This window comes from Apium graveolens, chromosome 2 (assembly GCF_009905375.1).
Source record: "Apium graveolens cultivar Ventura chromosome 2, ASM990537v1, whole genome shotgun sequence".
Classification (NCBI taxonomy): Eukaryota; Viridiplantae; Streptophyta; class Magnoliopsida; order Apiales; family Apiaceae; genus Apium; species Apium graveolens.
The window spans coordinates 238,509,896-238,532,320 of NC_133648.1; the positions used below are offsets into that span (position 1 = coordinate 238,509,896).

The following is a 22,425-nucleotide window of genomic DNA, read 5'->3' on the forward strand; positions in this document are numbered from 1 at the left end:
ATTTAATAAAATTCTTTTTTTTAAATGAATGCATTTTTTATAAAAAAGAGAAAAAAGAGTTCCAGCATCGCACATATCCACCATTTATAAATGAAAGCGACACAAATATTTGCAAGTTTGATAGTTTTTTCTCATTTGAAAACCGTAATGTGCTAGTTAATAGTAAATACAAACATAATGAACAGAATGAAATGAAGAAAATTGAGCTCTGTGTACATTCAACTTATTGATAAAAAGAAGCAAAAAAGATCTGTCAACTTAATTACCCAAACAGTCACCACAAATTGAAAACCTCTCATTTACCAAATAAGCTGCCTGTAATGAAATGGCAAACAGCCACTATATTTGTTATAATTGAACTTGGAAAAAGATGCTGTGCATCAGCTGAGTACAAGTGATTACAACGAAGTGAATTAATAAACGTGCACTTGCATTGCATTTTGGCAGAATGATCACCATATTCACAATGACCGTGAAGAAGATTTTATTGAAATTCTCCGGCATATAATACACTACAATTCTCGGAGAAAAAGAATAAAAAAGGTTTATACAAGCTACAAAATTCAAGAAGATTTTACACTTCCAACTCTTACTAAGGGTTGATTATGGCTTTTAAAAATATTTCTTATTGAAATTCATTTAATTCATATAACATGATGGTTTGACCCTAAACTAGAGTAAATAATTTTGCAATTAATTATCAAAGTGCTAATTAAGCTCTAAAACAGAGGTAAACTAGCTGGGAAACGGACAAACATCCATTGCTTTTCATATGCTACGAGATGGTTCCATCCAATTTCACCAAGCAAGGAGAGTCTCAACTCGTATAGCTTCTTCTTTGGTGGTTCGCCTGAATCTTGTATAATCTCGTTTACCACCTAATTGGAACAAAAAGTCAATTATGATGCAACAATCATACATCTGCGCCTTGTTATATAGGTGTCAGATTTTTATCTGTAAATAAGTGTTCGATAATTAGTCTATCCGCAATTCCGCATATAAATTTATATCACATGAGGAACATGACAAGAACGGATAGGCAGGTGCTGAAAACTCTCTTTCTGTTGTAAAAAAGGTCTGATATATTTTACATAAAGTAACATCATACTAAACACAATCAGGGTCCTAAGCCATATTTTGTTCTCCAGTTTCAGACGAAACTTTTATAACTATTTGGTCTAGCAACATGAACCCTACTAAGTCCTTGAGTCTAAGTGTTGCATCTAATAGAAGAGAGCTCAGCAGTACCTTTAGTGCAGTACCCAACCTCCCACTACGTTGCTCACGTAATACCAAGAGAGTGCCATACTTTGAGTTTTTCAACTCCACCCATTTCATCAATTCTTTAAAGTTTTCTTCAAAAAGATCTTGCCGGGCATTAGGTTTTGCACCTTCGGTAGTAGCAGATTCCGAAGTCTTATCACCCTCCTTTTAGTTAAGCAGAGAATAGAAGTTAACATTAGTAGCTAGGCAACAGATAACATACAGGAAAGTCAAGACGTCTCTAAAAGAAAAAAACAGCCAAAGTACTGAAAGGGAGACAATTTACAATATATATATAAGATTTACCTTTTACAGATGTGTATTCATTTTGTATCTGGGCCAGTAACTCTATTTTCAAATCACTAAGACGTGCTCTATGATGTGGTGATACAGCTTTATAAATTGTGTTGATCAGCAAGAAATTATACATTATATGACAAAACACTGGCTTGGAAAGTTTAGCTATATAGATTGCATTTGTGCAGTATATGTATGACTGAAAAGCACAGTCTTTCTACCCAAACATAGACGGGGCTATACATTACACTAGAGAGTCGAAAGTAAAGCATTTATGTTATCATATGCCAATTCTAGTGTTAACAAAATTACTATACAGTTTAGCAGAAAAGAATGCTCCTTAATGAAACTAAAGTTGCCAAAATCCACAGGGCTTCGTTATATTTTAAGAGGGTACAAGGAATAAAGATTTCCTTGTTTCGTGAATAGAATAAGCGAAATTAGAAACTTAACAAGTGGCTACTACTTTGTATTTCATGATACCTAATAGCAGTTCATTCAAATCAATAATATTACCGGTGCGCTGCAAAAAATTGACGCAATGCCCAAAAATTTATTTAACTATTTAAGAAGGCCATCTGAGTTCTGATTTCATAATTGCAATTTTGGACGGAAGAAGAAATGCTCCGCAGGGAACTCGGTGCAATTTTATATGCTTGGATAATAGCAAAGTACCTTCGATAATGGGGAAGTACTTGGGTTCATCTATTCGTAGTATCTTCGTTCAAAAGTAAGCACAGTATCAAGATTCCTAGAGCACAATAACTTGGATACAAAACACACCCAATACTTGCAATTTAACTACACATCAAACTATTACTTGCATACAAGACACAACCAATTCTTGGAATCAAACTGTACGTCATACCTTAAGACGTTCAATTTCCAACAAAGCTAATCCTTTCTGGTATAATGCTTCTGCCAACTGGTCCCGCGTGGTCTCCATTTTCTTTTTTATTTCCTATGAACCAAAGAGAAAACATGGAGTAACATGTTTTATGATCAAAAGTTAACTTTATATGTATCATATTTGAACTAAACTCCTACCCCGGAAGTAAAGTTGAATGGGGATAAATGCACTAGAAAAAGAAAATGGGAAGCTAGAAGACCCACCTCAGCTCCCTCATCATCTGGATCACTTTTAAGGGAAAAATATCTTGCTAATTCATCCCTGTTGATGCTATCAATTACCTCCTCGGCAGATGTTACAATCTGCACAATCATGAAGACAGGCGGTTTTAGTTGGGTAATGGCTAACAACATCTTGTGAGATAAAATGAAGAATTATGCACCTCAGTTGAGTAAGTGACGTGAAATTTGTTTAGAAGTTTTCAACTCAATGTGTGAAAGTTGTACTAGCATTTTATTCAGAGTGATATTAAAATTTACTGTGAAACGATGTAGATTTTCACAAGCTTTCAACTCAATGTACGAAAGTTGTACTAGCATTTTATATAGAGTGATATAATATTTTACTATGAGATGATGTAAGTTTTCAAATTTAAGATGTATCCCAGATAATCGCCATGATCCGGTAATGTAGGCTAGGTGGCATGCCAGTGAACTGGATGAGATGGGCAGCTTGATTAACTAGATATTCCAATTAAAAGTTACCTCTTTATAGTGGTGAATGCTTTCTCTGGCGATCTCCTTGGATAGCAAACCCTCTAGTATTTTGGCAAGAAGTGGAGTGTATTTTGGGTACTCTGACTGCGAGGTAATAGATCATTGTAAGCTTTAACTGAAAAGTAAGAGTATTTAACATTAATTTGGCTACATGCTTCTCTAAATATGATACCTTGAGAGAGCTCGATAACTTCTTCCATTCAGATTGCTCCTCATCACTGCCCTGCTTCAAGCTTGCAAATACCTTTATCTTAGTATCCCGGACCTGAGAACAGATGTGTGATCATAAATAACAGTACTTTCATGTGTAACTTCTAAACAGCATTCAAGAAGAGGAAAGCAATTAAAACAACAAAGAAACCAGATAATATGCAAGCTATAACATGAGTCATGACTCATGAGACAGAAGACATAATAAAATTTATTCCCAGCTAGTATGAATTTTAAATAGTTAATTCTACTTATTCAGTTGTAGCGTTGTACCTTCCTCTTATAGAGGAAGAAGTCATATTATTCTGCATAATGAGCTTTGAAACTGTCCAAACTTATTGACCAAAAATTAATGAAATTTATAGGAGATAATGAATTTTGATGCTCAAGTGTTAAATATATGATCCTATTGGGGCCTTCCTCTAAAACCTTAAGGTTTTAGATGAGCTGCTTACTCAACATGGTATCAGAGTTTAGGCTGGCGGGAGGAGTATGGTTCGATTCCCAGCCACCCCCAACATTCTCACAATTTAATGTGGACACTGAAGGCAATTAATGCCCCAAAGATGGGCGCCAGTGTACCACTCTTCAACCCATAAATGGGCTTCGAGTGAGGGTGAGTGTTAAATATATGATCCTATTGGGGCCTTCCTCTAAAATCTTAAGGTTTTAGATAAGCTGCTTACTCAACATCAAGCATGGCCAACTTTATGCTCTTTTTCCCACCGTTATGAGCCAAAAATTTCCACGCCACATTTAAATTACAGAATAAAGAGAAAGCATAAGCGAAAAAAGAGAAAACAAGAATTAGCAAAAAGAAAAGAAAAGAGAAAACAAGAAAAACTGTTAAAATTCTATTCCATTTTTTTTACTACTCCAATTTTACACGTTGTGAAGTTACAATTGAGCCACCAATATGCAACGGGAAAGGGAAATGTAACGGAAAGAGAACATTTAAAAATAGATTGCATCAATTTAATTTAGACATCTGAACTACAAGTCTAGAAATATCCATTGCAAATGGAATCTATAATATTAAAAATTAGGAACTCATACAACCATAAAGATATGTATAGACAGATGCCCAAGTCACAAAGAAATTTAATAGCAAGTAATGACAACTTAACCATATGTAAACAAAGGGCAAAGGAACAGATTCGACACTGTCGAAAGAAATCCGGAGAGTAACCACACCCATCATAAAGAGATGCAATATTTTAATGCCACAAAGCTATGCATAAATATGTCTATTAGAGCAAGTCCAATGCAATGCTATAATTAATTCTATTGCTATACTATAGCACCAGATGTAAAAAAATTCATCTCCAAAGGGGTTTCATATTTGAATGAAAAATATGCATATATCCCTAGTTCTATATTTGAAACTAAGGATGGATGGATCCATCCATCCTTGCCACATCATCCATAACTAGAAATAAAGGGGAAACCTTACAGAATTATTGCATTTGACAAATACAATAGTATATTGCATTAGGTAAAAGTTAAAAAAAGTTATGTAAATTTGAAACTAGTTATGAAACTAACATTGGAGTGCAACTTTTATTTTAGCACCAAAAAGCACTTTTTGATGCTATATTATCACAATTGCCATAGCTATTTCACATCTAGCATTGGACTCACTCTTAGATATGCATACAAATGAAATGTCAAGATTAATGTATTCTTTTCCAATTTTTACATACCTCTTCTTCCAAACGCTCACACACACTTTTAGTGCTACTTGCAGAACGTTTTTCTTTACCATCCTCAGGCTGTTAACCAGGAGAAAAACACATATAAAATAGTAGGACAAAATAAAAATGAAGGCAAACTACAAGATAAGAAAACTTTATGAAGTGAAACGACTATATTACGGACACTTTATGAAGTGAAACGACTATATTACGGACACTTTATGAAGTGAAACGACTATATTACGGACGAGTACATGCCACGTAATAGTGATGGTGGTTACCTTATTTGGAGGCATATTGTAAGAGACCATATAAGAAACAGGATTTTTTGTTGGATTTTTTTCCTCATTTTGAACCCCAAAGGAGAGCTTCCCATAAGAAATTGCCCCTAACAATACAGATCCTTCAGGAACGTTCTGCAGTAGAATAAAAACTAGTCATTCACTTTATACCCCCGGCTCAGCATTGCATTGCTTTGAAAAACAACACATATGTTGAGAAAGAATATATAAATATATATATATATATTGTGGTTAAGCACCTTCGGGAGCTTCTCTTTTGTGGGAGGGCCAACATAAAACGCTTCTTTTCCACTACCATAACAATAGAAATTAAGATCAATATGCACAGACATAATATGGGTGTAAATTTATCAAATCAAAAGAGTAATAGATGCACATACCCCGGAACTAAAACTGAGGATTTAAAGCTACCATTACTTGTTAGAGGACCATCTGGCTGGATGTAAAAGCTCAATGGAATTGCATCCTGGATCACAAATTCACTTAATATATATGTGCTCAATCTAAATTTATCCATATTAATGGTGGTGTACATCTTGGATCACATAATCAACATAATTGAATGATTAAGGGAAGTGCAGGTTTGCTTTCATTTGACAAAAGGCTCCATCACATGTTATATGGATAACACCAGGGAACAGATCATCCAACAAGCCACGAAATTATAACTCCAGGATTCAGAAGGTCAGTATTGTAATAAAAAACTCGAAGAAAAAAAACCCAACTCCATTAAACAATTGATGGTCAAACTAATATTCAGTTATTAGCAACATGTGAAACCTGCATCAGATCTCATTGAATATCATAAAAACCATAAGATAACTACCTTATCCTCTAAACTTCTTTCAATGAACAAAACTAATTGCCTCATTTTCTCCAGGTACTGAACATTATCGTGCCTGCATAACGATAAGTAACATCTTTTAGAAAAACAAAAATGAGATAACAAGGGTTGTTTGTCCATGAAACTTTGACTAAATGAATGGATGCAGTTCATCCTCAGTGTGCTTGCTACTTATTATGCATTTCTTATGATCAAGAGATAAAGTTCTCAAGGAATTCAAAAAGATTCTAGACATTAAAATCAGATGTCGTAAAATTAGGTTCATAAAACATAATGTATATCATAATCCGAAACTGCATCCTTGGCAATGTATTCTGATCCTTCTTGCAATTAGAAAAGAAAGTGACATACCTCAAATATAATTGCAAGGTGTAGTCACCCTTCGGAAGTTTAGTGGATTTCGGATAAACATCACCCATTTCATATACACGCTACATTTGATATTAAAATGAAAGAGCATTAGGACCAACCAGAACTGAGTATCAAATAACATGAAATAATGGTTTGAATTACAAATCACAAATTTAATATGCAAAAATAGTTTTTTTTATTTCTTGAAAATCCTTCTGGAATAACACTCTTATGTCTACGTTCTCTTGTTACTTAAGAACACAAAAGGAACCAAGAATTGGACTTTTCTTTGAGTAATAAAACATAGCTATCAGGTACAGTTTTGATGATATAAACTTCCGCATGTATGCTCAGAACATAAGATCAAAGTACATGTTCTCTTCCACTCTAGGAAAAATTGGCATATTGTATAAATTAGGTATCTCATTTTTTATATGTAGTAGTTAACACAAATCATTGCAAAATAATATGTATCCTCCCAGGCATATTTTATTGTAGTGATATACAAATACAATGTTAACTAGTTGCTTTACTTGCATACTAGTCCTCGCACAGTTACTGTATAGCATCTTAAGATGCATGTGAAACAGTCAAAATAACAGTCAAAAGTGAAACATATGAGATGATCACTATATGAGAAATATGATGAGCAATACATTTAGAAACAGAAGGAAACTGGAGGAATGGTACTTAATGACACAGGAAATTTATATGTAAACAATGAAGTTTTGAGGCTATAAAGTACCTTATTTGAATCTGATATCATATAAAACTGGGACTCGAACTTGTTATCATATATCCGATTATTAAGCAAGGGAATTTGTGGCTGTAAATTAGCTCCAGCTTCCAATTTAAATTTGTAACTGCAGTACAAGTAGTAAAACAGTAATTATAAATTATACATCTAGTTCCTCTATTAAAACAGTAATATTGTTGGATTAATAGAGAACCCACGTTAGTGTCAATGCCAGTGTTTGTTTTCCAGAAGGTAGTCTATCCCTGTCCGCTGTAAGAGCATGCAGTTTCGCATCAACAGGACGATATGGGACTCTCATCTGCAAAGTTAGATATAATTAACTATAAGGAGCATACTTAGTTTGCAGCTCAGTAGACCTAAATATAGTTAAGAACCAAATTGCATGTGCAGATATTATCAATTGTAGATAAATCTATCTCACCTTGTTAAGAATTGCGGCAGGAACAAGTGTCTCAGATGATAGAAGAGCTTCCGCATCAAGTCTAACAGGTGCTTCACTTCCATCAAGTACTACTTCCTCTTTATTGATATTAATACCATGGAAAGCAATCTAACAGCAGCCAAAGACAAGGTAGCATGATGATGAATACATATTGACTTGCTAAAGCATCAGCGGCTCTGAATCCATCTGGAGAATGAATTCGGCCCAGGAAGACGGAAGATCCGTATTTTAAAATTTAAGAGATTACCTCAAAATCTACAACAGTGATTTCATTACTTCCTAAACCACTTGACCAAAATTGAGAAATTGCCAATTCCATTGTTCGCCCACTCTCCACCGGGAAGGCAAAGCTCTTGGCAGAAGGAGACGAGAATGTTACAACAGTTTCCCATTTCATTGGCCTTTGCAGGGGAGAGATCTGGGGACAGCAAAAGTGTGTCAATGCAAACATAGATGAAGTTAATTGGCTTTAAAAGCATATTCTACCTGAACAGTGTCAATGAAAAATCTCCTAGCAGTGTCAAACCCTGAAGTGTGCATGGTTGCCTCAACCCAACTAGCACCTAGCGGTACCTCAATATATTTCCGTACAATATTTCCTGTTCAACAAGAAATCCAGAAGAATAAAATACATTAGAGATATCGTCCTTCCGAACAGAAAATATTGGCTTTTTTTTACATATTTTCCTAATTCTACTAAAACAAAGGTGGTGCCCTCCAGAAAACATATAAAGAGAGACTAAAATGATTATATGCAACATGCTATCCGTTTGTTAACAGGTGATGATTATTCCTTTGTCCATATCCTATGTATTTTTAGAAATACATCTCAAACTCCATATGTCAAGCAACTCTGCTAAATTCACCTCTTTAAGGGTGTTTTAATAATGCAATAACATTTCCACAGATTGCTACTTTACCTGGTACAAAGGGCATTCCAGTATATGATATTAGTGGAGGACGGCTTCTCACAGATGTTGGCTTTGTGATGGTAACAGGAATTCGGAAGAGGGGACCACGCCACGGTGCATTGCAGTCGACCCCATAAAGCTCATAATAGTGTAACCCATCACTAAGATTTGTTGGATCCACAACAATGCTGGCAATGCAAATATCTTAAGAATTTTCAAAATTATACTTTAAAGAACCACTGGATCAGAGGACTATGAAGGTCTACAAGGTGTGTGCCTTTTAGTGAGTATGCGCACTTGATCAAAAAGTGACAGTATGTGCCTTTTAAGGCAGAGGAAAACAGTGGGTGAGATAATTACACATGAGTACATGAGTTCACAACTCTTTAAAGCACTTTTTGGAAGTTCAGCCACATGAAGACTTACAGCTTTAAATAAATTATATAATTCCCTCAGAGCTAAAAAGCTGTAAGGTGAGGATAGGGAAAAGTGATGGAGGAGAAGCTAACATAGATAATTATTGTCTGTAACTAATCCTTGCTTACAAGCTTTTAAAAAAGTATATCAGATGATTGAGATTGTGACATGAGTGTCAATGGCCTGCATGTATTATCAAACTTTCAGAAATAACAGAAAATAGAACCAACTCACTTGAAGGTACGTCCATTATGAGTGAGGAGGAGGAAACCAGGCGCTTTGACCACTGCCTCTCCAGTTGAATGTATTTCTATACACTCTTCAAAGGGAACTAGTTGTTCCATATTGCTGGCATCATCATGGAACGTTGGATCAACTTGCACTGTCCACTGAAAGCCAGATCGTGTCAGCCTCTATAAGACATGAAAACATACTAAAAGAAAAATCAAACTATAACTGCCACTTCTATCGTCTCACCTCCGTAGATTGATGACAATAGCAAGAGTCCCTCAGGTAGATACCTCGTGAAGTTGGGCCTGTAACAAAATAATTAAAAATATCACAATCATTCCATTTGCAGGCCACGTTAAATAAGCTACACTTAAAAACTGTACAAGGCTGTGAGAAGATTAGTTTAGATAGATTCCATTGTCAAAGCTTTCACAAGTATAAGTTGTGGAATTTAAAGGGCCTCACTAAACTAGTAAAACATTCGATTAAAATGAATAATGAAAACAGCAAAGTAAATATTTATACTCCATAAAAAAAATTATTAATTAAATAACAGTTAATAATAACAAAAAACAATGTGAACTATAATAACAGAAGATGAGCATAGAGAGATTCAAGTCAAGATAATAAACATGATTCTGCAGAGCATGTTTTATAAATGAACATACCAATAAATTATGTAATATACTTGCATGTTCACTCACAATTAACCAACACCAACGGCAGGGTTTAAGTGTATCTATGCCAGTGTAATTGGTTTTTGGGTGGTATAAATGTCTAGACGAACACACAGAGTGAGAGAGTAAATAAACTTACTCGATTTACCCACTTGATTGATCTTTATCGTGTACCAAACAGAGGGAATGTCATGCGACTTTTGAATGTATTCATGTGCCCTGTAATGCAAAAAATTAATTAGAATATATTCATGAGTCAATATTTCCCAATTCTATGCAATTAGGTAAAAGGGAGAACTAGAACACGTAACTTGTCAACTTGCATAAGCCCTTGTCCAGCTGTTAGTTTATCCTCAGGTAAATCCCCTACAGGAATAGCAGTATTCTCAAGTGCCCTTCGTACAGTGTAAGGACTTACAGGAATTCCTGTAGCCTGCAAAAACAACTAGGCTAATTAGTCAAAAGATGATAGACCAAGTATAGAGAACAAAAGTCAGAGTAAAATCCAAGAGGTGAGAGCATAAGAGTAACCTTTATTGCACTGACAAGCAATGCTATTCCTCCACAAGCGGATGGAGAAGACATAGATGTTCCATTCATCAACATGCGCTTTTGGAGAGTCCATGTTGGAACAGGAGCAACGGCTCCACCAGGAGCACTCACACTAACACCAAGATCACCATCAGCAGTTGGTCCTCGGCTAGACCTGCATCCATATTAGCTAATGTATGTGACCTGCACCCGAACTAGATTTAATATCATCAACAGTAACCGCCATAGAGAGTATGATCGTACCATGTATATTCAATCCCTTCAGGAGGAGGCTCAACTACACAATGAGCACCAGCAGCCATGGCAGGGGAGACATAAGCACCAATTCCTATTATGCTTGAAGTAGTACCACCAGGTGCACCAACAGTGGTCAATGCTGGTCCATTGTTCCCAGCACTACTAACAAATATTACACGATACTTATTCACCACCTAAATGTAGAAAGATGGATGTGTCAAAAATATTTATATATATATAGAAAAAAGATAGTGTCAGGGTGTACTTGTTTAAACAGACATGGACACAGTTGTGAGCTTTGCATTTTACCTCATCAACAAGGTCAACAAAGCGACCATAATCCGGAAGTAATGTACCTTCTCCATAACTCATATTGATCAGGTCACATTTGTGCTGGAAATATACAACATTAACATTATTAAACACATTATGGAAGTTTCTCCAAGAAACGCATTATAAAAATGCAACAAATTGTGGAAAAATAGTTTTCTCAACCAATTTCTACCAACTATATTTTCAAACATATCATAGTAGATTCAAGTAATTACAGTGAAAACTAATAGTTAAAAATGGAGAATTTGCAGAGAACTGTTGAAATACTATACAAGGAGATCTTTTTAAAAGATATTCCCTGGGTACCATTAAGCTTTATAGTCCCGCACAATAACTCTGTCTTGAAAAGAAAACTGGGAATCATATTGTGACTATGATTGCAGAAGATTTTATATTCTTAATTTGGACCTTCCAAGATAGTCGATCCTATCTTCCTTGCTACTGAGGTGTTAAGGTATGATCTTAATCTCCATCGAGATTTATAATTTTTCTAACCAGGCGCTATTTCCGATGAAAAGTTTATATTAAAAAGTTACAAAAAAATCAAAAATGAAATTTTAAATCTACAAGCAGTTGGGGGAGGGGGTCCTATTAATTACCAGGGCACACTTTACCCAAACATTTCACAATGAGAAAGACAAACCTCCACAACAGCAATTAGAGCTCTAGTCAAGCCAGTTCCTGTTTCCATTGAACCCAACCGCGAGTCACCTATTTTACATGAAATTATTTGTGCCCCGGGTGCAACTCCATTCAGCAACGGTTCCTATATAAATATATGATGATATCATCCTTCCGTAGGTGAATTTTTCTCATATAATAGTTGACAGTCTTTGTATTTTCATGTTATCTGACCTTTGGGTGAAACGCAGAAGCTATACCAGCAACATGTGTGCCATGTGGGGAGCTATCTGTTACAATACTTACAATATTCCCTTCATTGTAAACATTGGCAACAAAAGAACAAGCATCTAGTTTGCTAAAAACACCATATTTTCGTTCAGTCCTGTAAGGGTACTTATAATGAGTCAGTTAGAATAGTAAAAAGGGAGGAAACTGGTAGTAATATGACTAAATACAACTCAAATTTCATGACTAAAAACAAGGAGCATCGTATCATAGAGTGTGTTTAAACACCAACTAAAATTTGTGGTATTAATGCCTATTCATTAAAACAAAACCTAAGCCAAGTTGAATCACATTAAACTTAGGGTAAGTATCCATCTCAGAAAGAGTATGATTATCTTCTTCCCAGATAAATAACAAAACCCTGTCTGGACTGGAAGCATAAACTATGTAATCATACAAACCTGTAATTAGTAAGGGGAATAAAGTTAGCAAGTTTTCCACACTCCGGATCATCCTCAAGAGTTTGTGTATCGACGGCAACCCTCCATAATTCGCCATCATGCCAAACAACAACATCAACTATAGGACCATTGTCGTCATAGCTCTGAATCATTTAAACAAAAATCAAAACACTTGTGAGCTTAGAGTAAGAGAATAAAGGGAGGGGGAGAGAGTTAAACATTCAGCTTACTAACGTCGGCTTGTTTTCTCAGAAAATCAACTCGATCTTGTAGGTCTTCACGAACTCTTCTTAAGTTTGCATCCTCAACATTTGGGTGTTTCTGCACACAATGATAACAAAGAATTATCTGTTAAATGAAGATTACAAAATGTGAACCACCATAACTTGCTTACAATAAACAATATTCATGCCCCGATCTTCGATACTTGCACCGCTACGACAACACTGCTGAGAAACCAGTACAATGACAAGATTACACTCATAAGCTACAGGCCTAATTTTAGATGCGGTTTAATATTAATATTTACTAGAAAATGAAGATTTTTGCAGCATTAGAGCTTAACAGAAATCCTCGCAAATACTTTCAAAATCAAATACAAACATCCTTATTAGTACACAAGTGTAAGCTTATACATACACACGTCAAAGCAAGGTTCTAAAATCTGAGTTTAAAAATCACCACAAGGCAACTAAAATTAGAAAACCACTTAAAATCTTACAAATGTGGTGTAGGTGGTGCAGACTCCACCACCCATATGAACAAAAAAGTAATATAAATAATAAATGAATTACAATTATGGGATCAATAAAAGTGTCCTATTATGTTTCTATTATTTTAATTCTAAACTTCCTCCACAACTCCCTGTATGTGTGTATAAGAGAGCACCTTACCACTAGAGCCAGAATCAGGAGATATGAAGAAAAAGGGAACTGATTAACGAAACTTTTTAATACAAATATATATTCTTATGTCAAATAAAATATCAGAACAAATGCAAATATCTATAATACTAAGAATGCAGTGTCCCAGTTAAACAGAGAGTAGAAATTATATATTTATTTATTTAAAATTGCTAATTAGTAAGTATATCAGTGGAAATTATTGAGTACAGCATAATTCAAGAAATTTAAATGGTGAACATAAAATTTAGCAAATCTCCTTGACAACTTATATGTTGGGTTGTCGGATACTCTGTCTAAATGCAAAAGCATTACACAATATGAGAACATTCATTATCAAAGAATCAGTAAGAGAAACAGGATTTGGTACCTTATCAAATTCATCAAGCTTCTTCACGCCATTAGCTACGGCTTCCTGATTTTTCTCGTCCCATTTCTTTTTTCTTTCTTTCTGCATAGGAAAATACAAGTAAATTCTGTACATGTAAATTAGATTAAAAAAAAGTCTGTTAACAAGTGATTTAATTGCAATCTCTAGAAACAATTGTCATTTTATGCCTCACCTTCAATCGACTAGTCAATGTATCGGTAAAAAGCTCATAGACGAGTTTATAGCCAACATGCCATTCACCTGAAGGATTCTTCCACGAAGAATTCACAACAAGAGATGCACCTAACATTGAAAAAGATGACGACAAGTATTTCCTTTAGAAAAAAATTAAGCCAACTGTTGTGTTATAATTATAACTCTTATGTCTTGTTTTTGACACTCAACAAGATTAAATCAGTGCTTTGTTCTTACTTTACATTTTTGTTTATCACAATTAAGACCGACTTATATAGGCCATACCTGAACCTCCCCGAATACAACAATCAGCATCAGCTTTTACTACAGTTGAGGTATCAATATCTCCACTTCCGGTACTATAAAAATGCAAGAGATTCAGATCACTGATATTTACAATTAATTCTTTAGCGAGATAAGGTCTTTAGAAATATACCAATCAAGGACATCCAGGATTTTTGGCTTCCCATCAGAGGTGACCTGTAATCCTGCGGCAGCAGGATCCACTCCAGAATCTAGAAAACAAGAATTATGGCTATATAAATCACATGTGCAAAGTTGTTTGGCAACCAACCCAAAATCCATATTTGAGCAATTCAAAGTAGCACCAACAGTATTCCGCAACTTTAATCACAAAAGTTACTAGAATTTAATTACTGAAGACAGCATCAGCATGTGTGTCTCTACATATATAGATAAGTTCGTTAACGTGAATTACACCAGACACAGTAACCATAACACTACACACTTAAACTTGATATGAACAGAGAGGCCAGTAGAGTACTGAAAACACAATTAATCGATTCATTGATCATTATTTAATCAAACATGTATCCCTCTATATAAAAGTGAATATTTGTTTGTATGAATTACTCCTTATGAGTAATCACAGTTCAATACACATAGTAAAGACCCACAAAAAAATATGTTTACAGAGTACAGTACAAAAAATAGCAATTGATCAATTCAGCAGTTATAATTTTAATCACCAGAAACAGTGTGTGTGTGTGTGTGTGAGTGAGAGAGAGAGAGAGAGAGAGAGAGGGAGGGAGAGGGAGGGAGAGGGAGAGGGAGAGGGAGATGTGAAATACACCATGCCGGATAACCACATAGTAAAACAAACACACAAAGTTGTAAAGATATAGAACGCAGACTATACAAGCATGAATTAGAGTACTGATGGATTATACCAGCAATTAAACATTAATGAAATTATCTACATACACACATATAAAAACGTTGATGTGAATTATAGCTTTTCAAATAACAGCTCCACACACAGTAAAACACACACAAGCAGGCAGTTGACAAAATACAGATACTTAAATATATAGATACAAAAAAAAAGGAGTACCGAAAATAGCAATGAGAACGCCACGGCCATCGAACTCGGGATGCGACTCAATGAATCGATCGGCGGCAATCTCTTTCTTAGGCATCAACGAAGCTAAAAACGTAGATTTATTCAGCTTTGAGTTGCGCACAGCTCCGTTATCTTCAACAGATGAATTCAAAGGCATTGCCCTAATTTTATTATTATTATTTTTACTCGACTTGTTTTTGTTTCTGTTATTGTTTCTCTCTCTAGAACTCAGAATGAGTAGAGGTAGTAGTGAAGGAGGAGAGAGAAACAGCGGAGATGTATATGTACTTGATTGAATGAGCAAGTGATTACATAATGATGAGATTTGCATTTCGGTGTGTTATTATTGGGTTTATTTAGGGGTGTTTTGGTAATTTCGGACAGGGGTTGTGGTGGTATGACGCGGTGGTGGTTCGTAAATGCGGGATTGTAACGGCCGAGTTTTGGGGAGTGGTGCCGTGGATTTGGATTTGAAGTGTAAGACTTGTATTGCTCGGAAATTGTGAATTGTCGCAAATGCCCTGCTGACATATCAAGTCATGCTTTAAACGATACTGTTACATTATATGTCAAAAGTTTTATAAAAAGATGGGATATTCATTTGTTACTTTTTGAGAAATGTTTATCCGATCTCTATTGTAAAAGGTTATTTATTTGGTATTAAAATGTGGAATATTTGGTACTCATAATTCTCTAATTTTTATTCAAATTTAATCAATTAAATTATGTGTTTTTTATAAAATTTTATGAATTAATGCATTTAGTTTTTGAGTAATTTATTTTAATATATATTATAGAATCCTGGATCAAAATTTATATTATTAAGTCAAAAAGCAAATGATATTGGTAAAATACGCTTGTGAATTCTTGCTCCACATATTGGTGAATGGGTGATTGACCTTCAAATATATGATTCTGTATTCAAGTTTAATAAAGAACACATACAATGTGACAAATATAAAGGAGACATTTTCTAATGTTACATAGACTCTGCACTTGTTACTATGTTGGGTAACAGTTGTATGTTGATTTATCAGATGTTATAGTAATGAACAAATCACAAATGTACTCTATCCTTTCTCCTGTATTATGTTAAGCTGTTAACTGTTCCAATCTGCTTGTTCCATTATAGTGTTTGAAACTTGAGTGTAATCCTATCAAGTTGTGGCAAGTATTGTCACAGGGATATGCACAGTCGATTTCCTTGGCAGCGCTTCGTCCAAAGTACCAATCCCCGACTGCTTCTGCAATTGTCTGCAATAATGTACATATTAACCGACTGATCAGTGATCAGCGTTCAATTGTTTTGAAAGAAGAAGAAAAAAGTTGTGAACCTTATTGTTCACTCTTGGGGAGTCTGCTCCAGACCATGTGTCCTCTGACTCGCTTTGGCAATGAGCAAAACAAGAATTTATGAACAATCCTCCTTGATCTGAGTACTCGATGAAGAATCTCAGAGCATAAAGCATTTCCTGTCTGAATCCTACATTAGTAAATATATTTAAGTAATCGGCATCGGTTGATGATCTGAAACTGATAAATATGGTAAAGATATGATGCAACAAGGAAAATCTCTTGATAATGGGCATACACAATTAGATCTTAGATGTGTGCAGGACTGATTCTGTATTTATACATCTATTATGATTAAGCAGCAAACAATGATTATAGTTAAAATGGAAGGGACCAAAGGCGACCTTGTAGAACATCTATCTGGTTTGGTGAACATGCTGCAGGATTCTGCTTGCAATAATCCCAAACTCCATGCGGATCAGCTGAAGATGGCACAAGTGTGTGATGGAACTGTCCATTAAACAGGGTCAGATATAAGGAAGGTTTTGTCTGCTGTGCATAATTCAAATTTGCAGCAAGTAAAGAAAAATATTTTACCTGGTAAACATCATATGCTGCATTCAAGATAAATAAAGGTGTCCCTATGTATTGCAATGCATACTGCGGGAAGATGCACTGGACAACAGTTTGGATATGGTTATAGTAACAAATTAGGTAAATAGCTTTTAGAAAAACTATGAAACAGTCTCTAAATATCTTACCAGTTCAGGATAATATTCAGACATGGTGCAGTTCTTATCCATATTATCGACTACTCCCTGCAATATTAGCCAAAAATGAGTGCCCCTGGCAATTACAAACTTAAATTGGATATACTAAGCAGTTTAAGTGAATCCAGCGTAAATATTCTGACAAATAGAGGTATACCTGAAGCGAGGTAAGATTCCTATAAAAAGCTCTCATAGTGTTGTTCAGCATTATGTCTCTTCTGCGAAAGGAAAGCAAAAAAATTGAGATTTTTCAGGAAACAATATATTCTCTTGAAGGAATAAGGGAACATACTACATACGCATCCAAGAAAAACCCAGCATCACTAAAACATTTGACACTTGCATTGGTTGGTAGATAATTAGTGAAGTTATCGCAGTGCAAATAGACTGCCAAACCCCCTGCAGAGCAGCCACCAAGGAGAGCCTGGACATGAAACACATTAAAACAAATTTAACACACAGGTATCATCTCATATCCATCAGTAATATGACTAAAAGGTCCAACTCATACTTTTCAGAGGCTCCATATTACTTAGTATACTTTTTGGAAAGGTGAAAGTGAATAGAATATATGTATCACAATCTCAGAGCAGCATAAAAAATTCAAGATAGGACTTCGCTTATATTTAAATTTTGTACATTAAAAATAACATGATAACAAAAAAATAATTGACATGATGACAATAAAGGAATATACCTAGAACTACAGTGTTTTACCTTTTTGGCATCACTCAAACCCTTCGGAAGAAGATCAACGATAATTGCTTCCCAGATCTTTTGACCTCTAAAATATAGCAATGATGTCTGCTTGTTCATTTTTCAAAAGAAAATTTTAATTATTTACACACACAAAGCAGAGAGTGGCACGCAACATGCAGAGATTGAACCATGGTAGAACTTGTTGTCTTGTCCGCAGATTTTATATACATATCCTTAGATGTTCAATGTACTTGAGTCTGAAAAACAAGAACAAGAAGATTGAATAATATTTACCCCGTCGTCAAATATAGAATTCCCAGAAAATGAGGCTCCGTCACAATACCTAATCTTCACACGATTCCAATTGTAAAAATCTGCTCAAGTCCATGCATGTTGTAAAAGTTATCAGAAAAGAGAAAACATCCAATATGTTCGAGCGACAAGAGACTTAACTTAGATTTACTTAGAATAGACATTACATTCTGATGTAAGCACTGAATAGTGCTACTAAGCCAAGTGCAAATCTGACTAGGTGACAATTAGCAACTTTCATTTAATTTACACAATCAAATTACAGTTGCGGAGACAGCAGGACTACTTGTGTGCCCTTATGCTACGTTGGCAAGCAGCACTGGCAAGAGTCGTGAGTGGCCAACACAAAGAGTGAAAGCTGGAGTAGAAGTCCAATGAAATTTTAAGATAAACAAATGTTTAAAAAAAGGCAGATGTCTGCACAGGCATAAGGAATTTTCTATGCTAAAAAGTAGAGCAATGCCGTATATATTGGTAAATTTCATTATTGCATAATGTTGAGTGGGATGTTGAGTCGTTCACTTTGATAATTAGGTAGAGCTACAACTGATAGATGACAAATTGTGCCAAAACTTGGATGTCCTAAAGAAAAGCTTTACATTTTACTATGAGCAATGCTCGATTAGTCAATTGAGCAAACACGTTGCATACTTGCATCTCATAAATTCATTACCGCGGAATTCATATTTTATAGGAATCAAGCTACAATCATATGTCTGGTATCAAAAAGGAGAGCATACCAGGATTTCGCGAGGCATTGTTACTAAGAATGCCAGCAAAAACCTCCATCTTGTCCATGTAAAGGGTTGATCCTCGATGAGTTTTAGCTCTATCCAAACATGAAGCCACATTATTACACCACCCACCACCCTGTTATGAACTTCAAATAAATGAGAATTCCAATAGGACAATTCACTTACCACAGGACCTACATATCTGGCAGACATTAATTTTAAGCCTAAACTACATCGTCTGAGTTGTAATAAAGGCAAGGTGGAATATTTCGTGCAACTAGCATAACAAATAAAGTTTGTGGAACCAGCAACTATAGAAATCCTCAAATCCTATCTATGACTAACTGAAGATATCAAAATCTAGGCTATATACTCTTTAGGGACACAAATATTGTAGCATTTTTGGTACTGTACTTGCCTAATACAAAGCCTAATAGAGTAATCCTTGCAGGTTCATCTACACATTTATAAATCACCTTGAATTACATCATAAGCAAATTATAAAAGAAAATATGAATTCTAGCCGTGGCATTGTAAAGCGGTATATTTACATTTCTTTTCGGGAACAAGAGTTTGATGGTTCGAGTCTGAATAGAAACGTGAGCATGCAAATATTTAAATTTCTGCAATTGAATAAAAGTACTATTCTTAGTATTTGCCTACCTCAAACTGCAAAAGCCAGTTATTTTCACCAGCGCCAAATCCCCTGTGGAGGTGGTAAGCAGGCAAACTGCCATCCAAGCAATCTAACAACCAGACAACCACAAATGCGGATGTAATTATAGTCTAGATTATATTTATATAACTACCCATTTACATGGAAGAAGCTCGGGGCATACGTACAAGCTCCGAAGGCAGAAGCATTTTGGACTAGTGTCATGTTCACCAGAAGCTGCTTGTCTGGAGACGAGGACAGGCACCATGGTACACACATTAGCAATAGCAAGCTAAACAACGTTGCGTCCGACATCATAAATGGCCAAAAGTTCGAAGAACGAGCCTCGTGAACTCACCACAGTCTCAACATAATATGGATTTTAGAAGTAAAAGAGAGGACATGAGGATAAATAAATAGTAGTTGTCAAAATATAACAAGTCTATACATGAACAGATATGTCACGCTTTAATAGAGAGTTTGAAAGATACTACACGCATTTTGTACTTAACCTTAAGAAGAGCAACTCCGGACAAGAAATGCCAGAGAGCATGGAGAGTTTTTTTTTAATATTCTTGAGCGTCTTCAAATTCAAAAACAAGCGGATATTACTCCGATTTTGTACATTCGCCATTAGAAATGTGTATTTCTACATTTTTTAGAGTTAGATGTTTGCAATAACTATTCTTACAACAAAATTCTTCTTCTTTTTTTTTTGAAACTGCACAATTGTTTTTTACGATTGCATCTATCAGGTCAGGTGATATTACACATCAAAATGTGTTGCTTTGATAAACTATTCCGGGTTTAAAGGGACAAACCAAAAGGCAACAACATTAAGCAATTGCCGAACGAGATGCTGATGTTGATGACAGAGGAATAGAGGATTATCTGGTGAAGCGAGTAACATGATGGGAATCACAACTAACTTACAATTTTGGTTGCTACTACTTGCTTCTACGATTCTAAAACAATACAAATTCAATTCTTGCAGGCCATATTTGATGGTTGCATTGGCTTTTAATTAGTTTGCGGATAAGTACAAAAAACAAAAAACTTCGAAATGAGTTATAATTACTTTGATCGGTTTAACATGCTTGTATAAGAATCGGTCTTTTTTTTTACTGTTATAACATAATGGAAGCGTACGTTACAGAAAAATAGGCCTAAAATAGATAAATTTAGCGTAAAATATAAGATATCGTGAAGTTGGGGGCGTTGCCCCCGAACTCCATCGAAAACCACGTTGCGTCCCCAAACCCCTAAACTAGAGTGCTTCGCCCCTGGACTCCAACTCGCTGATCGGACAGTAAGACCCCGGAATTCCCAGCGGCGGTTGGGGCGTATACCGATTCAGGACATTTTCCAACAAATCTCCACCTTAACTTGAATCCTCTCACAAAAACAAATATACAAGATGCACCATAATAATGCCAGATGTACCATAAAAAAACTCTTCTACCTCAGATTTTGCCCTAAAAGGGCAATCAACAACTCTGAACATTTAGCAAGTTCAAACAATGTTGAAACCTGCTATGCGAAACTGACTTGGTGAGCATATCAGGTGGGTTATCAGTAATACCCACTTTGCTCACCTTGATTCTCTTCTCACTTCTTAGAAAATGATATCTCACATCTATGTGCTTAGTCCGCTCATGATGGACGATTATTGGCTAAACAGATTGCACTGAGACTGTCACAATATACTGTAGCCCGATCATGATGTAGACCTAAATCACTGACCAAACGTTTCAACTAGATTCCTTCTTTTGTGGCTTCTGTCAATACCATGTACTCTGCTTCTGTAGTAGACAAAGTCACCGTAGGTTGTAGAGTAGCTTTCCAACTAACAATTGAACCACCCAGAGTGAAAGCATAACCAGTCATAGATCTTCTACTTTCAACATCTCGAGCATAAACAGGGTCTCAAAACTTTGTCATCAAACATTCTATATTTTAAGTACCGTCTTTGGACTGGATAACTTAGCTAAAAATCTCTGATTTTTTTGGATTTTTCATTTTTTCAACTTTTGGTTTTTTTATTTAAGTACCACTAAACCCCTCCCACATACCTAAATCATGCATTGTCTTCAATGTATGCAAATGAGAGAAAAATGATAAAGTAAAAGGACGAGAATACCTGATAAGGGCATGATGGAGAAACACAGTTACCTATAACACACACACACACATACTTACACACACATAATTACTCCCCATACCTACACTTCACTATGGGAGACGCACACAAAAATATTTATTAACAAATACCAGATCTAGGAAAAACTATCTTCGTAACACAATCAACACATATATGAAACTCACCCATAAGAAGAACATTATCCACTAGAGATATTAGATCGTGCATCAAAATAAAACTCATAGTACTAACATCATTCATAGACCAATTAGACGTTTCTTTATGTTGTTTAAGCAGATTAATAACTTGAAATTCGTGGTTATGAACTTTGTTACTAGAAATAACAACATCATGAGTTTCATTATCAACTACCAAAGGCTAATTAAGAGTGGAAAATGATTGAATAAGATCAAGTGTGGGTGGCTCACCAAAAGAAATCTTAACAATGATTTTATGATCAAATAATTTTCCTCAAGTTGGGTTTCATGCTTAGAACAAATGGCATTTAATTCCTCAAACATCTCATCACAAGTGAAAT

General features: G+C 35.3%; 2 protein-coding genes across 2 annotated transcripts; both read right to left on the reverse strand.

The window, feature by feature from the left end:
- Positions 1-409: 409 nt before the first annotated feature.
- On the reverse strand, positions 410-15,735 carry LOC141708212 (tripeptidyl-peptidase 2). The gene is made up of 34 exons (XM_074511718.1): positions 15,276-15,735; positions 14,358-14,436; positions 14,207-14,280; positions 13,920-14,029; positions 13,727-13,807; positions 12,689-12,775; positions 12,455-12,597; positions 12,000-12,150; positions 11,788-11,910; positions 11,121-11,204; positions 10,818-11,005; positions 10,554-10,728; positions 10,334-10,455; positions 10,162-10,241; positions 9,592-9,650; positions 9,349-9,503; positions 8,707-8,885; positions 8,273-8,385; positions 8,034-8,204; positions 7,766-7,894; positions 7,542-7,642; positions 7,333-7,450; positions 6,588-6,667; positions 6,219-6,291; positions 5,773-5,858; positions 5,632-5,683; positions 5,372-5,506; positions 5,100-5,168; positions 3,359-3,451; positions 3,175-3,270; positions 2,674-2,772; positions 2,429-2,521; positions 1,249-1,428; positions 410-878 (listed from the first exon to the last, which is right to left on the reverse strand). The coding sequence occupies exons 1-34, from the start codon at positions 15,613-15,615 to the stop codon at positions 720-722; spliced, it is 4,077 nt and encodes a 1,358-aa protein (XP_074367819.1). The 5' UTR covers positions 15,616-15,735; the 3' UTR covers positions 410-719.
- A 434-nt stretch (positions 15,736-16,169) lies between these two features.
- Positions 16,170-20,353, reverse strand: LOC141708213 (pectin acetylesterase 9-like). Its single transcript, XM_074511719.1, has 12 exons — positions 19,936-20,353; positions 19,756-19,838; positions 19,099-19,228; positions 18,341-18,420; positions 18,065-18,151; positions 17,647-17,771; positions 17,505-17,565; positions 17,339-17,395; positions 17,175-17,252; positions 16,982-17,087; positions 16,619-16,767; positions 16,170-16,538 (listed from the first exon to the last, which is right to left on the reverse strand). The coding sequence occupies exons 1-12, from the start codon at positions 20,063-20,065 to the stop codon at positions 16,377-16,379; spliced, it is 1,248 nt and encodes a 415-aa protein (XP_074367820.1). The 5' UTR covers positions 20,066-20,353; the 3' UTR covers positions 16,170-16,376.
- Positions 20,354-22,425: the final 2,072 nt, after the last annotated feature.